Source organism: Rhinoderma darwinii, chromosome 2 (assembly GCF_050947455.1).
Source record: "Rhinoderma darwinii isolate aRhiDar2 chromosome 2, aRhiDar2.hap1, whole genome shotgun sequence".
NCBI lineage: Eukaryota > Metazoa > Chordata > Amphibia > Anura > Rhinodermatidae > Rhinoderma > Rhinoderma darwinii.
In genome coordinates this window covers 191,917,826-191,934,470 of record NC_134688.1, presented here as the reverse complement: position 1 = coordinate 191,934,470, position 16,645 = coordinate 191,917,826, and the positions used below count along the sequence as shown (strand labels likewise).

Genomic DNA, 16,645 nt, shown 5'->3' with positions numbered 1-16,645 from the left:
TTTTGGATAATGCTCAGTCTGCTTTTCGCAGTAGATCCCACAAGAGGTGTAGGGGTGCCTTGGACAGGTCTCTTTCCTTGTCCAGCTCTTTCCAGGGGGATGCCGTTGCAGTATTCAATAATCATGTTGATCAATGTGGATCAGTCTATTTCCTTACTTGTGTCTTCTGATTTAGAGTGTGAATAGGAATCGCCGTTCTTAGCTGCTATGTAGGCGTCAATACTTGCTATAGAAGACACCCTTGATTCCATCTCCCATTCTCAGGAGGGAGCACACCTTTACAGCGGCCTCACAAGCTTTTGTCAAAAACCATAGTGAATTTGAGAAAGAAATGACCAAGGAGTGGAATCATCTGGACAGATGTTTTGTTTAACGTGGTTTGATCTCATTGTGTTCTGTCTCCTTCTGTCGATCTGCCTATTGCTAGACTATCAAGGACCGCTACTATTCCGCTAGCTTAGGCAGGCTCTCTCAGCTACCCTCTTGGCAAGAAGTCAAGCTGTTGGTTTTTTTCAAGCTAAATCTGTTTTTGTTACTGCATTTTTCGCTCTGCATCTGGCTTCTTCATTGCCTGATTGAGCAAGGCCTGCTCAGTATGTGGGAAGCAATTTCATTCTGGCATCCGATCAGGAGCGCCGCAGCAGAAGTTACCTGAACTCCCTCCTCAGGTTATCCATGCTTTTGTTTATTTTTGAGGCACCTCGTTTCAATGCACGTGCATCTCTTTTCTATCTCCAACCTGTGTTTGGGTTGGCTTAAATCTTGTGTAGCGAATCGAGCATCTAAGAATTCCCTAGTTGGCCTTCACTTAATAGGTGACAGACTTTTTGGTACACATCTGGTTGAGATTATTTCTGAGGCTACAAGCGAGAAGAGCTCTCCTTTACATCAGAATCACCCTCTCCCATACATGGCCTTCTGTCCGGTGGCATTGCTTACGCTGTTTTCCCAATGTCTACTTGCGGAGATCATATTTTCATTTTCAAATCAGACAGGAGGACGAACCAGATGTATGACTCCAGACGGCCATCTTTCAGGCCTAGACCGGCTTGGCACCTGCGGTCCAGGCCCCGGATGCCCCCGTGTAACAAGCAACATGAAGGTGTCTCCACTTTTTGCAAATGTCCAGGTGGGGGGGGAGACACTACTTTTCTTTTTGGAGACTTGGCTCACTTATGTAGACAATGCTGGTGTTTGAGAGTTGGTGCTGATTAGTTTTTAAAACTTCCTCTTTGAAGATTCTTTCTCTCTACTCCATGTTGCACTCCGGATAGAACTTTTGCATTTTCTCAAACTGTGTTCCCTTCACCTGCGGAGAGTAGTTATTGTACCAGTTCCTCAGCTGGAATGAATTTAAGGGTTCTACTCTTTTTACAGCTCCTAAGAAGGACGGATCTTTGTCCAATCCTGTACTTGATCTTGAACCGCTTTGTTCACTTTTGGTTTTTATATGGAATCCTTTAAATCTGTCATTGAATCACTGTAACTGAGAATTCCTCTCTTTCATAGACATTCGCAACCTCCATATTCCTATCGCTAGAACCCACCAATGTTTTTCTGAATTTCCAATTTTTTGCTCTCCTTTTTTGGCTTGCCAAGTCTTCTCGGGTCTTCACGCCAGGGGAGTCGCTGTCCTTTCTTTCCTGGCCGACCTCTTGGTGAAGGCGGCCGGCCTCCAAGAGAATAATCTTTAGTCTGAATCTTTTCAAAATGTCCAGAAAGATCTTCAGATAGATCATCAATAAGGAAAAGTACTCATTGTTTCCAACTCCAGAAAATGTTTTTGGGAATGATGCTAAACCTCAGGACAGCAAGGGTCTTTCTTCTGGTTGACAAGGTAGCCTCCATTCGAACAGAGGTGGCTCTTCCTTGCCAGAACACTCCTTTTATCTATCTGCTTTTGCATGAGGGTGTTGTGCAGAAAGGTATCCACCCTTAAGGTAATTCCATATGCACAATTCTATTCCAAGTCCCTTTTAGAGGGCAATCCTTTCACACTGGGACAAGTCAAAACTTGATACACATTGATTTTCCTGCCCACTATCAGGTGTTGTGCATGTAGAAAACCTACTATCTACCGCAAACAAAAAGAAATACAATATTGCAGGGCTCCTGAATTACAAGTATACAGCCTATACACAAACAAAAGGGACCAAAACGCAGAAAAATAGCAAAATCGAAAATCTTTATTAAATATCTATTAAAAACAATACATAGTCGCTAAAAAGCTGTTAAAAAGAGGACCATGTACAGAGATATACAGTTGGGTAATACCCAGTGGTATACAGAACAACCTACAATCCACCAAACATAATTATAAAGCCGACGTAATCAATGAACCTGGCAGAATAAAGGGATTTTACCAGTTATAACATATCCATAAATAATACTGCACAAGATAGAATTGGTACGAAGAGAAATTGTGAGTAATTAAACAAAAATAATGAAGTGTGGATACATGTCTAATACCAGGAAAGACCTATTATTGTTAGAATATAAATGACTGGGCAAAGTAAGTATAAAAGTTGAGAATCACACCAGCAAGGATGGTAGCTAGTAAACGTTACAGCCAGTCAAATGACGACTGGTGTGTATCAATGCTTACAAGACAATACACCAAAAATGCTGGGGAAATGAGAAGGATACTCAAAGGATCGATGTAACCAACGTAACTGAGACATGGTGGAGAGTGATAGTTGTGGTGTAGGGAGGCAGGAAAACTACTAGTACTCTGCCTGGGACTCCTACTCTTCTCCTGACATCACTGTCTATATATGGACAGTGCCTGGGACTTCAGCTCTTCTCCACACATCACTGTCCATATATGGTAGCGCTCTGCCCGGGACTTTGGCTCTGGGGTTGCCCCTGACATCACTAGCCATATATGGACAGTGATGTCAGGGGCTTCCCCAGAGCTGGAGTACCGAGGCAGAGACTTTACTAGCACTCTGCCTGGGACTTCAGCTCTGCTCCACACATCAAAGTGCTAGTAAAGTGTCTGCCTCGGTACTCCAGCTCTGGGGAAGCCCCTGACATCACTGTCCATATACGGCTAGTGATGTCAGGGGCAACCCCAGAGCCAAAGTCCCGGGCAGAGCGCTACCATATATGGACCGTGAAGTCAGGGGCTTCCCCAGAGACGGAGTCCCGGAGCAGAGATGCTAGAGACTATGGGACGACTAGGGAGATTGGTGGGATCCTTGTGGACATTAGATAAGAGGTAATGTGTAGGCTTAATGGGAAAGTTTACCATCAGACCCTACCTCAGCTTTGCATTTGATTCATTCGTCAATACCACATTGAAGTAGGTCTAATTCATTTTCACATTTGAAAAGTATGGTCACAAGGTAATTGGCGAAACTCCTCACGCTCATTTATCTGTGCTGGCCAAATATTAACATTACCCCCCCTTGTCTGCTGGTTTTATATCTACTACTTTAAGATTTTTTTAGTTGTTTAATTGCATTCCTTTGAATAAAGCAAAGATTGGAATAATATCTCTTTTTGGAGACAAATTCAAGGTCTCTCTTCACTAATTTAAAAAATGTATACCATAGGGCATAATGCAAATAGGGGGGGGGGGGTTGCGAGCGCTGGCACAGATGCATGTGTAATCCAGGGTCTATTCTTTCTTCTTGGTCATCAAGAAGTGATATAAGGTCAGTAAGGGCCTGTCTTTTTCAGCAGGTGAGCACAACAAATTAGCTGTCCCTCCTCCACTGAAATATATTTCTTGAATAAAAGTTTCCAGGAAAATAAGGCCAGTTCTTTAATCGTGGTAAACAGGAGTTGTGAATGTGGCAGACCTCACCGATCATCTCGATTTGGGTTGGTTTTTTTTCATCCCCCTCCAGTGGCTGGTCATTTCAACAGATGCCAGTCTGCGTGGGTGCAGTTTTTGGTCCTCACGCAGTTCAGAGAACATGGTGGCAGGAAGAAATGTCCTTGCAGATCAGGCTGCCGGAATTTATGGCAATCTTCCAAACCCTTTTCCACTGGACTCTCTTCTTCATGGTTAGATGGTTAGGATCCAGAATAACAACTCCAGGGTAGATGCTTATTTGAACTCGCAGTGGGGCACCAGGAGTTAGACAACTCTCTGTTGAAATGCTCTTGAATCCTACAGTGCGGGGAGCAAGATATTCCAGTGCTGTCTGCAGTCCAAATGTCAAGAGTAGAAAATTGGGCCTCAGATTTTATCAGCCGAGTGACTAGATCTGGGAGAGTAATTTCTTTACCCATAGGGTATTTAATCAATGGAGGTAGTACTAACCGGATGTGGTTGTTTTTGTTTTGATTCCAAGGCCGTCACAGTAGATGCTCTGGTCAGACCATGGAGAGCTTTTTTTCTTCTTGATCGCTTCCATCCACTGCCACTCTTGCCCAAAGTGCTCAAGAGGTGAGGGCATTCCCGCGAATTTGGTGGCTCCGGATTGGTCTTGCCAGACTTAATACGCAGTTCTAATCTACCGCCTTGTTTTTTTGTTCTGAGAGACTATAGGTAATGTATAGAAATTAAGTTCCCTAAGGCGTAAGTGATTGGCAGTGTAATGTAAAACCTCTAGAATAAGTATTGGGATGCACTCCTCTTGGTGTGGCGTGGTGCTAGTAGGGTTGGGAAGAGATCCCAAAATATGTAGCCATAGAACCCCAGCCACACGTTTTTTTGCAGGTTGAGCGGCTGCTTAGATGCCAAAACGTGTGTGCAATAACAATTGTTTAATCACTGCGCCAATTTGCTGTAAAATTGCACGTCGGCTCGTTGTTCGGCTGCCGCTGTGTGTGTCCCTACCCTCAGGGGTGCATGTCCCCTCATACAGTTTGTTTACAAATAAAACGGTACAAGTTTGGATTATCTTTTTGGCTGCTATTTATAGCAGTGCTATTACCACTATAATAACTTTCCTTTTGCTTTTTTCTTCAGCTATTATTTCTAATTTGTTTTGGTGTTTACAAATATACCAAAACTAACGCAATTGATTAGCTGATCGGTCAGTAAGTTGGCTTGGACGACTACTTGCTTTTTATACGCACAATTTTCTTGTAAATGTTAAAAGTATACCATCGTACCTGCTTATCTATGAATAAAGATTTATTTCCCTTATCTATTGTCCTTTTTTCTCTCTCGTCACAATTTCCTGTTCCTACGGTTTTCTACCTGCTTTCTGAGACTTTTGGTTTTCCCTCAGCCTTCCTTGTTTAGCTTTTGTTTCTTGCAGGTACTTTCTATAATGCACTTTTAATTCCTTTAAAAGTGTTCTTGGCAAAATATGAAGTCATATAATATAATTTGCAGTATAGTGGAGTCTTTTATAAAGTTTTATACACAGAGGGTAAGAGACTATTGTATCCTCCAGGATACGCCATTTATAATTTGAGGGTACTATGCCCTATATTCCCTAACAAGTCCCTGTCTGGAAATGCAGTGTAGACTACTGGACAACACAAGTTGTACCTAGTGTTCACTATTCTAAATAAAAAAGCAGCAGATACCTAAATCTGTTGCAATTGATGTGACTGATTATTTTTAATTCAATTACTTTAAAAAGACTGGCATTGCGTTCATCTCTATCGCTGTGACATAGACTTCAATATATCAGGTGTGTCTGTAGACCAGGGGTCTCAAATTCGGCCGGTTAAATGGGCCGCACATAGAAAAAAAATTTAAGTTGACGGGCCGCATTACTTTCACGTTTGATACAATACAAAATTATTGTTAATGAATTAGTTATTTGAACTACTATAACACTACTATATTACTATAACTGTACTACATTATTAGAACCATAGTACAGGACTAGAACCATAGCGCTAGGTTTAAACTTACTGGAAATTTGCTAGTTTAATTGTCGCTAAATGCAGTCTGGTTGCTCAGTTGGAAGCGTTTGCCAGACACAATAATGTAAAGATTGGGCAGCCCCTTTTTTGAGTGCCCTCTGTAGATGGCGCCACAGTGACCTCTGTAGATGGGGCCACAGTGCCCGAGACCCCTGCTGCAGACGTTACAATATCTAAGTGACATTTCGGGGACCTAATTGGAACATCTTTCAAGATACAGTAACTTATTTGTTCTAGGACGGCGTTTTTTTTCTCAGCCGAAAGCAGGATGTGGTAGGAGAAAAAGTATACATCTTTTAGGCTCTGTTCACATCTGCGTCGAAAGCAGCATCCTGTTTGACGGTAAGAGTAGTGCAGCATACAACGCTGATTATATAAGTAAATTGGGTCCGACAGTGGTGCTTTGGAGTCCATCACGCGACAAGTCCGGCAATCCGTCTATTTTAGTTTTTCTGCTCCTATGATGGAGCAGAAAAACAGAATTGGCGATGCAGATGTGAACTCAGCCTTATACTGTTTTGGATCCACCACTAGTTTTGACAAAACTGCATGCAAAAAAAAAAAAAGCTGTGAGCGGGGGCCAAATGTAAGCATTTTCGGATAGTAATAATCTTGTTACCATGGCATTCTTCATCCACACTTTAGTTTGTTTTTTTCTATAGTTTAGAAAATAAAAGCAGAGCTATGGTTGCCATGGGCTTTGATGCTGCATACAATATCATTTAGTTTGATTATTACATGTCGAACAATTACTAATCAGTGGTCTTGGTGCCCACTACTTGTCCATAACGACCTCCCATGGAATTTTGTGAAAAGGGTCGTTGTCACCAATAGAAAAATTAACTGTCAGTTTAGATGCTCATAAAAATTCAAGCAAAAATAAAAACTGCCCTGGTTACCCAGAACAGCCAATCGGAGGGGACCTTAAAGGGAACCTGTTAAGTTGAAAATGCAGTTCAATCTACGAGCAACATGTTAGAGAACAGAAGTAGGTGTGCTGGTTTTAGTATATTTTTGTAACAAAAGGGTCCGTATACCTTGCAGTATATTCAATTAAAGAAATAGCAAAGGGAGGAAACCTCCAGCTCACCAGCTTGTTGCGTCTCCTGACTTGCTGCTCGGATCCCCGCTACGGCTGGCGGTATGCAATAGAAGAAACAGTAGAAATGATCCAGCGCTAAGTCCAAATGGTAATTAAAAAGGAATCGAGGTTCCCATCTTTATTGGAGTAGTATGAATAAAATAGAAGGAAGACGCAGTCCCAAGAGAAAAAATACGAGCGGGCAACTGTGTGCTAGCCTACGCGTTTCGAGCAGCTCCTGTGCTCTTAATCATGGCAAAGAAATCATTTCTTTGCCATGATTAAGAGCACAGGAGCTGCTCGAAACGCGTAGGCTAGCACACAGTTGCCCGCTCGTATTTTTTCTCTTGGGACTGCGTCTTCCTTCTATTTTATTCATACTACTCCAATAAAGATGGGAACCTCGATTCCTTTTTAATTACCATTTGGACTTAGCGCTGGATCATTTCTACTGTTTCTTATATTCAATTAAACCCCTGGTCACTCTGGCCTGTCTTACACAGTGATTGACAGCCTTCCCTGTATGAGTGTAAATACAGAGATGGCTGTCAATAAGTGATTAGGACCACCCACTGGACTCCTAAGCTCAGAATTACCAGAGGTGTAAATAAATAAATAAATTACAAGTTATACTGAATCTTAATCAAAGCTGCACTGTGATTGGTTCCTATGCGGGACAAGAACAGGGGTTTTTTTTTTGTCTTTTCTATGACCGTTTTGATAAATGAGGGACACACTGCTTATGTGAGCAAATGTAAAAAACAAAACAAAGAAACCGATGCAGTTGTCTTCTGTGGAGTTACCATCCTCTCTACAGATGCTTGTGTGCATCTGTATTACTTACATCACTTAGATGTTTGTATTAAAAGCAATTTCTCTGCTACTTACCTGCCCGCCAGCTGAAAGATGGGTCCTAAAAGCAAGCTAATACAGGCTTGATTTCATTCTCAAAGCAGAAAATGTTTTTTCTCCTATAAGCCCTTGGACGAAGAACTGACCTAGATAGCAATATTACTTAGAATGGTTTCTGCCAGTAATCCCCATTTTTGAACTGGTTGGTTTAAAAATGAACACACATTAGGGGAGATGTATCAAATGTAGTGCAATTTAAAAGTAGTTGTGTACAGAAAATCAGATTTCATCGCTTTTTCAAAACCCCTTCTAAAAAAAAAAAAAAAAAAAAAAAGCGACCTAATTGGTTGCCTGGGTCAACTATTCCACTTTTCATTGACACTAGTTTTTATACATTTCACCCATTGACTAGAGGCAGTGAACTTTTTCAAAGCCATTCCCTGATCACATCTGCGTTGTGGTTTCCATTTATAACGGAAATCTCGACGCAGTGTCAAATCCATCATGCAACGGTTACCACCAGTGCCCAACTGTACCCATTGACTTATAATGGGGGCTGTCCTGTTCCATGTTGGGATCTGTCATTTTAATGGGAGCAATAGCAGTGCATGCAGCAATATTCTTCCTGTCAAATCACGAGGGCTCCGGATGGAGCGTAAGCTGTAGTGACCTGCCTTCAATGTTCTGAAAATACTGCAAGTACATTCACATATCCAGGGAGTCCGCTAGCTCTTAAAATACGATTCCTGGTCTTATCACTGACACAGGCAGTAGTCTATCATTGTTCAAAATTAACAAGTAGGCCACATCCCAATTATTAAACCTTTCCATGTAACTCGTACTATAAAAGTTTGGTCTAACATCTGCAAATCCTTTTTAGGATCCTGTCCAGCTGAAAATGTTGGCAAATCTATAGGCAGCTTGTTCTAGAGCAGGAGGACCTGAGCAGATTGGTATAGTGATGGACAGTCTTTCCAGTATGAGCGACTATACAGAGATAGCTGTCAATCAGTGAGTAGGACCGCCCACTGGAATCTAAGCCCAGAATGAGCAGGTATTTCCGTGAATAAAATACAGGTTATACTGCGTCTCTTCCTCTCAACTGTATATGAATTTGCTCAGCTTCTCCTACTCTATATCATGCTGCCTGCAGACCGTACTGCCTGTTCAATGTGACAGAATCCCGTTTAAGATAGTGATGTCCAGAGGATTGGTCCAAATATAGTCAGGGGGTTTAGGTGATGTTTTTAACTATGGGTCAGCGGATAGATTTTAGTACGTCCATAAACGTGATATTTTTTTCTGCTGCGTATACAGTACGTTAAACTCCGGCTGTGACAGATGCCGAACAGTGGCATCTGTCACCTATAGGGTATAATGGTCTCCGTTTAAAAGGGTATTCCCATCAGAGACATTTATAACATATCCACAGGATATGTCATAATTGTCAGATAGATGCGGGTCCCAGATCAGCACCTATCTCTGGAACGGGGCCCCTTAAACCACGTGCTACCGCTCTGTTGTGGCTGACGCGTGGAATTCCTGACCATGAATTACGAAAACAATGTAACTTGCTGAGCTAGGCTGTTTCTTTAACTCCCATAGTAGTGAATGGCAGTTGCGGAAGCAGTGTACCATGCTAGCCATGCTATTTCCATAATTCATGGTAGTGAATTACACGCGGCAGCCACAACACAGAGCAGTAGAACGGGGTTTAGGGGGCCCCCGTTCTAGAGATGGGGACCCGCATCTATCTGACATTTATGACATATCCTGTGGATATGTCATTAATGTCTGATGGGAAAACCCCTTTAGTGGATACGTCTTAAGCTTTTCAGTATTTGTTTAACGGATGCCATAAAGTGGCATCAGTCATCCAATGGCTACTGTGTATAAAATAAAATAAAAATACATGCGCTGAACATGTTTTTTGTTTTCTTACCGGCCTCCGTGGAATGCAATAACGTAGTCTTAGCCGTTTCGTACCATAGGTTTTTTGAGGTGTGCGGACATATATTCACCAGACGGAGCCCTAGATCCGCGTTTAGCGTATACATCGGGAGCTTTACCGACGTACACACTAAATTTAAACCAAAAAATGTATGTGAACAGCGCTTTACTAGCATGAAAAAGAAGATACCTGTTTTGTGTGTTAATCACGTCTTGCACTCTGGATAGAGGACAGTATAAAAAAAAATACTATAATTATTGACCAGCTACTTTTTCCTAACTAACAACACAAATCTTTCAAACTCTTAGACCCTTTTCACACTTTTTCCGCTTTCGTCGGAAGTATATGTTGGGAGGATTTACTGTAGTATACATCCAATAGATGCAACTGTATAGGCCAGCTGTTCCCAAACTTTCTGAGGCTGGGACCCACTTTTGCCCAAGACTTTTGTTTGGGACCCCCCGCTACCGTACTTGTCCCCATTTCGTCTGATGTACTGTATGTCAACATCATTCGTAATTAGTTTTCAAATGGAGCTAAGCGCCAGCATCTAAGTCCATGCAACATCAAAAAAGGCAACAATTGTGCAGGGGGAATGGGGCGGGCTCAAGGTGCTGTGCGTCACGGAGGCCTGACTGACTGCTGATGGTGGGTCATGTGACCGACCCATCCATTAGTGGCCAACAGAGGCGTAGCTAAGGGTTTAGAACGGGGGTGAAACACATCTGAGTGGGCCCCAACCCATTGGACCCCCCCCACTCAGTATAATGACCCTTTAGTGGCCCACACACAGTATAGTGTCTCCCCACACAGTATAACACCCACATGCTGCCCCTACACAGTATAATGCCCATAAAGCTGCCCCATAGGATAATGCCCCTATAGCTGCCCCCACACAGTCACAGTTTAATGTCGCAGATACAGTTGAAACCGAGACATCAGTCAGTGGTTCGCGACCCCCCAGGGGTCTTCACACGACCTCCCAGGGAAACCATGGTATAGGCATATAGTGGAATCCATCACCCATAGGCTTGGTATAAGTTTTGTTTTTGTTTTTTTTGTTTTTTTACTAAATGTCTCTGTATGGATTAGAGAATATGGATTTACAGCCGAAAAGTTCAAAAGGACGCCCTTGGCCTCTGTAGGGTGAATGGGTTGGGTAACGTTTGCATCAATAGCTTTCCTGGTACGTATGGCACACAGGCACTGCAAATAGTCTGGATTTACGTGGAACGTAAATTTTCTACTTTGAAAGTGGTGAACATCCAGAACTAGATTGAGCATGTCGCGGATTTTCATTTCTGCATCGTGCTCTAATTTCCGTCCGGAAAATGTTCAGCAGCATGTGGATGAAACTGGTTAAAGTGTAGCTAAACGTTTGACAAACTTCTGACATGTCATAGTGACATGTCAGAAGTTTGTATTGGTGGGGGTCCGAGCACTGAGACCCCCCACCAGTCGCTAGAACGAAGCAGCTGAAGTGCTTGTGTGAGCGCTCAGCCGCTTCGTGTCTGTTCTGCTTTTCCCGGAAATAAATGTATCGGTGTACGGACTCAATAGAAAGTCTATGAGCCCGTACTCTGATACATCGGCTTTCCAGAAAAAGCCGAACAGACACGAAGCAGCTGAGCGCTCACACAAGCACTTCTGCTGCTTCGTTCTAGCAATTGGTGGGGGTCTCAGAAGTTTGGATTGGTGGGGGTCCGAGCACTGACATGTCACTATGACATGTCAGAAGTTTGTCAAATGTTTAGCTACACTGTAAAATCTCATCCACATGGCTGGAGCTGTAACCTGCCTCAGCATTTCCGTCCCCTGTGAATCCAGAATAGTAGAGGGATTGTGGAGTCATTCTTTTTCTTCACCATCAATCAATATAGAAATATATTTTATGTTTATAAAGATCTGCTTTTTAATTGAGCAACTGTGGTAAAGATCTAGTATATAAGAGATGCTAATGAAGCCGTTCTCTATACACAGTGGGGAAACTGCACTTTAAAGTTGGTTGGTAATGAAAGCCATCTAAAATAATTGTAGGATGTAAATTTCCAAATCCAAAATGATTGACATATGACCATTAATCCCGACATTGGCATAGCCATTTTAATGAATGCACACATTTCTCCTGTCGCTTCCCTGCCTGGTAAACTTGAACACTTCAGAAATGCCAGCAGCTGGATTTTGTGCGTAGTGAGAAATGTAATTTAATGGTATACATTGAAGACCATTGTGTAACTGCAGCTTCTTATATGAATGTGATTTTGTTCTTGTCTTGTTTATTGAAGGAAACCAGAGAAACTAAGGGAAATAATGAAGCTGCTGCAGCCGCCATCACGTCATCCACCGCACAAGAAAAGCCAGACCCCTCTGCCCCGCAACCTGTAGACTTCTCAACAAAACCCGAAGACACGAAGCCCGATTCTACCACCCCAGGTATGTAAGGTGATCTACAAAGAGCAATATATCTAGAATGGTAACGCCGAAGTACAATAGCAGTCCTTAGAAAATGAAAGGGAATGTCTTATGAATTTCATTTTAGTTTCATTAATAGTCTGTAGAAAAGAAATAATGGAGATTTATTAATACGGTCTTAAAGATAGAGTATAAATCCTAAAGCAGACAGGCAGAAACGGAGCCAAATTTATCACCATGGTGTACACTGTATGACAAATTTGTTGCCTCTTGATAGACATATTATATTCTTCCTTACGCCACCTCATGCCTGGCGTAGTTTACATCAATATTTTGCACACACCTTTAACAAATCTACAAGGGGAGAGAAGAAAACCTACACCGCTCATCCACTTTATACTTGATCTATTGCTGCTCAGCAAAATTTGTAAAATGTTTTACATTTTGATGAAACTGTATAAGCCCGCTTGCCACTTCACGGCGACCTCTTAAGTGGGTCCCTACTCTATCAAGTGCAGTAGAGCATGGCAAGCAGTGTCGCTGCAACACAGAACCACAGAGGGAGCAACCCATTAGACAAACCGCACCCATGCTGCCAGTCTAAGCCACCTTGGCTCTGGACCACGTGACCCCACAAATATAGCACCACAGTAACAAAGATTGCCACACAACACAAAAAATTGAACAGATGGAAAATTCTCACCTTTCCTTGTAGTCTCAGTGGCCATTTTGAGAACAAACAGGTAGAAACCCTTATTCAGTCTCCCGCTGTTTAAAAACACCTGGGTCAAGTTGTGGTTCTGTGTTGTGGTATCTGTTTCTGTAGTGCTGCACTTGTGGGGGGACTTGGCTCAGAGCCAAGCTGGCTTGGCCTGGCAGCATTGGTGCTTTTGGGCCTCTGAGTTGCTCCCTCTGCAGGAGTGGTGGTGCAGTGGCTGCCATGCGGTGCTGCAACTAATAGGATGGGGACCCACTTTAAAGGGGTCACCGCGAAGTGGCAAGTGGGCTTATACAGTTTTTAATCTAAATGTTAAAGAACCTCATGTTCACGTTTATAAATTTTGACTAAAGGCTATAGATCAAAGTGTATATTTTGGATGTGCGGTCAATGTCTTGATATACAGTACTGATATGATCTTTAACTCCTTAACGATTGCCCATGTCTTTTGACAGCAGTCGGTGCAGGTGCTTCGTGTACAGCGACGTCTCTTGGCGTCGCTGTAGAAAATGCTGATGAGTGCTCATGTGAGTGCTCACCCTCTTAAGCAGGAGCCGTAACTAACAGCTCCTGAACTTAGAGCCGCCTGCTGAACGCCTCTGAGACAGGAAAACATTCAGACCCCAGCTGCTTAACCCTTTAATCACTGCGGTCCGTGTCTGCGCCATGATCAAAGGGGACTCCACTCTTCAATCACGTCACCGGTGACGCGATCGAAGACCAGGGAATCCGTTTGCAGTCAGCACTGGGGACCTACAAAAAGGACCCCAAGGCTGTCTTCTCAGTATGCCTGTGTCATAGTGTAATGTATTAGCATAAAAGAGTATGCTAATACATTATTAGTAAAAAATTGTTTGTGGATAAAGTTATCCCTTAATGGGATTTTAAAAAAAAGTAATGTCCAAAAAGGTCATTATTTTGCATATTGGGTATTTACACGACCATAATAACCTGAATAATTAACTGTACAGGTTGTTCAGCGTGAAACGTGAACGGCATAAATGACGAAAATCGCTCTTTCCTATATTCACGCCGTAAAAATAAATTCCATAGCTTGCACAGGGATTTTTTCTACCAAACTCCCCTCCCCCCCCCCCCCCCCAACCACGAAGAAAAAAAAGAAAAAAATTTCCCTCATTAAACAGGGCCTCATACAGCCACGTCAATGAAAAAATGCTGAAAGGCAAAAACTGAAAAATTTAGCTGGTCATTAAGGGGTTAACCCCTTGACGTAACTGTACGTCGAGGTGAGCAGTAAGTTCGCGCACCTTGACGTGCAGTTACGTCTGTGCTTTGACAGTTAACCGCCGCGCGGCGCTACACCGCAGCGGCGGTTAACTGTGCAGGGTGTCTGCCCTGCATTCCCCGTTGCCGATCAGCAGTTAACTCCCAAAATATGCAATAAAAAGTGATCAAAAAGTTGCATGTACGCCAAAATAGTGCCGATACCAACTACAACCCGTCCCGCAAAAAACAAGCCCTTAGGCTATGTTCACACGGGGTATTTTGCCGAGTTTTTTGACGCGGAAACCGTGTCGCAAAACTCGGCAAAAACGGCCCGAGAACGCCTCCCATTGATTTCAATGGGAGGCGTCGGCGTCTTTTTCCCGCGAGCAGTAAAACTGCCTCGCGGGAAAAAGAAGCGACATGCCCTATCTTCGAGCGCTTCCGCCTCTGACCTCCCATTGACTTCAATGGGAGGCAGGAGAACGTATTTCTCGCTGTTTTATGCCCGCGGCGCTCAATGGCCGCGGGCGAAAAACGGCTCGATAATCGCCACGAAAATCGGCGTGCAGGGAGAGGAATATCTGCCTCAAAGTTCCAAACGGAATTTAGAGGCAGATATTCCTCCCCCAAAATACTCCGTGTGAACATAGCCTAACACAGCTTTTTTGGACTGAAAAATAAAAAAAGTTATGGCTCTCAGAATATGGTGACACAGAAAATAATTTATTTTCTAAATAAGTTATTTTATTGCGCAAACGCTGCAAAACATAAAAAAAACTTATATACATATGGTATCGCCGTAATCGTACCGACCCGCAGAATAAAATATAATGGTCATTTATAGCCCAGGGTAAACGCCGTCAAAAATAAATAAAAATCATTGTCAGAATTGATGGTTTTTGCCGAAAAATGGCATAAAAAGTGATCAACAAAATCGCATGTACCCCAAAATGGTACCAATGAAAATTACAGATTGTCCCGCAACAAATAAGCGCTCACACGGCTCCGGTGGTGAAAAAATAAAAAAAGTTCCGGCTCCCAGATTATGGCGATGCAAAATGTACAGAGCGTTCCAAAAGCGGATAGGATCGGGTGCCATTTATAAGTGCGACACTGGCCACATATCTGTGGATTATTATTTATTTACCCCATTATTATACCCTCTTATTATGCCCTGATGTACTCTGCCCACTCTACATGTGCCCCCACATTATAAACTGAAATACCAGCAAAACGCCAGAGCTACTACCAAGCAAAATATGCGCTCCAAAAGCCAAATGGCGTCCCTCCCTTCTGAGCCCTACAGCATGCCCAAACAGCCGTTTACGTCCACCGATATGGCATCACCATACTCGGGAGAACCCTGTTAATATTTTATGTGGTATTTGTGGCACAAACTGGGCACAACATATTGTGCACTAAAATGACACATCAGTGGAAAATTGTAATTTTCACTCTGCACCATCCGCTGTGCATTAAACCCTTCGCGCACCATGACTTAATAGCATGTCGTGGTGTGGGGGGTGATATATGGACCATCTCACGCGCTGAGCCCGCGCCATACGCTGCGGGTGTCAGCTGTGTATTACAGCTGATACCCGGGACTAACGGACAGAAACAGCGATCACGCTGTTACAGGAGCCTGTAAAAATCACAATATACTGCAATACATAAGTATTGCAGTGTATTCTACCAGTGATCTAACGATCGCTGGTTCAAGTCTCCCAGGGGGACTAATAAAATATGTAAAAACAAAAGTAAATAGTTATTAGTGGAAAAAATTAAATAAATATTTAAAGTCCAAAAAAACAATATTTTCAAATTTTTTATCTAAAGTAATGTAAAAAAATACACAATCGGTATCGCTGCGTCCGTAAAAGTGCAAGCTATTACAATATACCATTATTTAACTCACATGGTGAACGCCGTGAAAAATAAAGAATTTTAAACGGCAAAATCACAGTTTTTTGGTCACCCTGGCTCTACCAAAAAATGTAATAAAAAGTGCTCAAAAAGTCTTATGTACCAAAAAATGGTACCAATAAAAATTACAGCTCGTCCCGCAAAAATTATGCCCTCACACCACTCTATTGACGGAAAAATAAAAAAAGTTGTGGCTCTCGGAAAGCGGGGAGGAAAAACGAAAAAGAAAAAAGCAAAACATGAATCCGTTCGTAAAGGGTTAATTACTTTCTAATGAAAAAACATTTTATGACCACATGTGGGGTATTCCCGTACTCGGGAGAAATTGCTTTACAAATATTGGGCGGCATTTTCTCCTTTATCCTTTGTGAAATTGAAAAAATTCAACATTTTAGTGGAAATAATAACACGCCCTAATTCTAATAAATTCTGCAAAAGATGTGTGGGGCCTAAATGCTCACTATACCCCTAGATAGATTCCTTAAGTGGTGTAGTTTCCCAAATGGGGTTACTTTTGGGGGGCTTCCACTGTTTTGGTCCCTCGGGGGCTTTGTAAATTCGACATGACACCCAAAAACTATTCCAGCTCCAAAAGGCAAAAAGCGCTCCTTCCCTTCTAAGCCCCGGTGTGGGTCCAAACAGC

The 16,645-nt window shown here is 42.6% G+C and overlaps 1 protein-coding gene across 2 annotated transcripts in view; it reads left to right on the top strand.

Annotated features, from left to right (window-relative positions):
• Positions 1–16,645, top strand: part of LOC142742665 (E3 SUMO-protein ligase RanBP2-like) — a 186,206-nt gene that overhangs the window by 160,403 nt on the left and 9,158 nt on the right. For both annotated transcript variants that reach the window (XM_075852663.1, XM_075852662.1), the window contains exon 24: positions 12,008–12,155. In XM_075852663.1, coding sequence (XP_075708778.1) covers positions 12,008–12,155 — 148 coding nt within the window. The remainder of the gene's footprint in view (positions 1–12,007; positions 12,156–16,645) is intronic.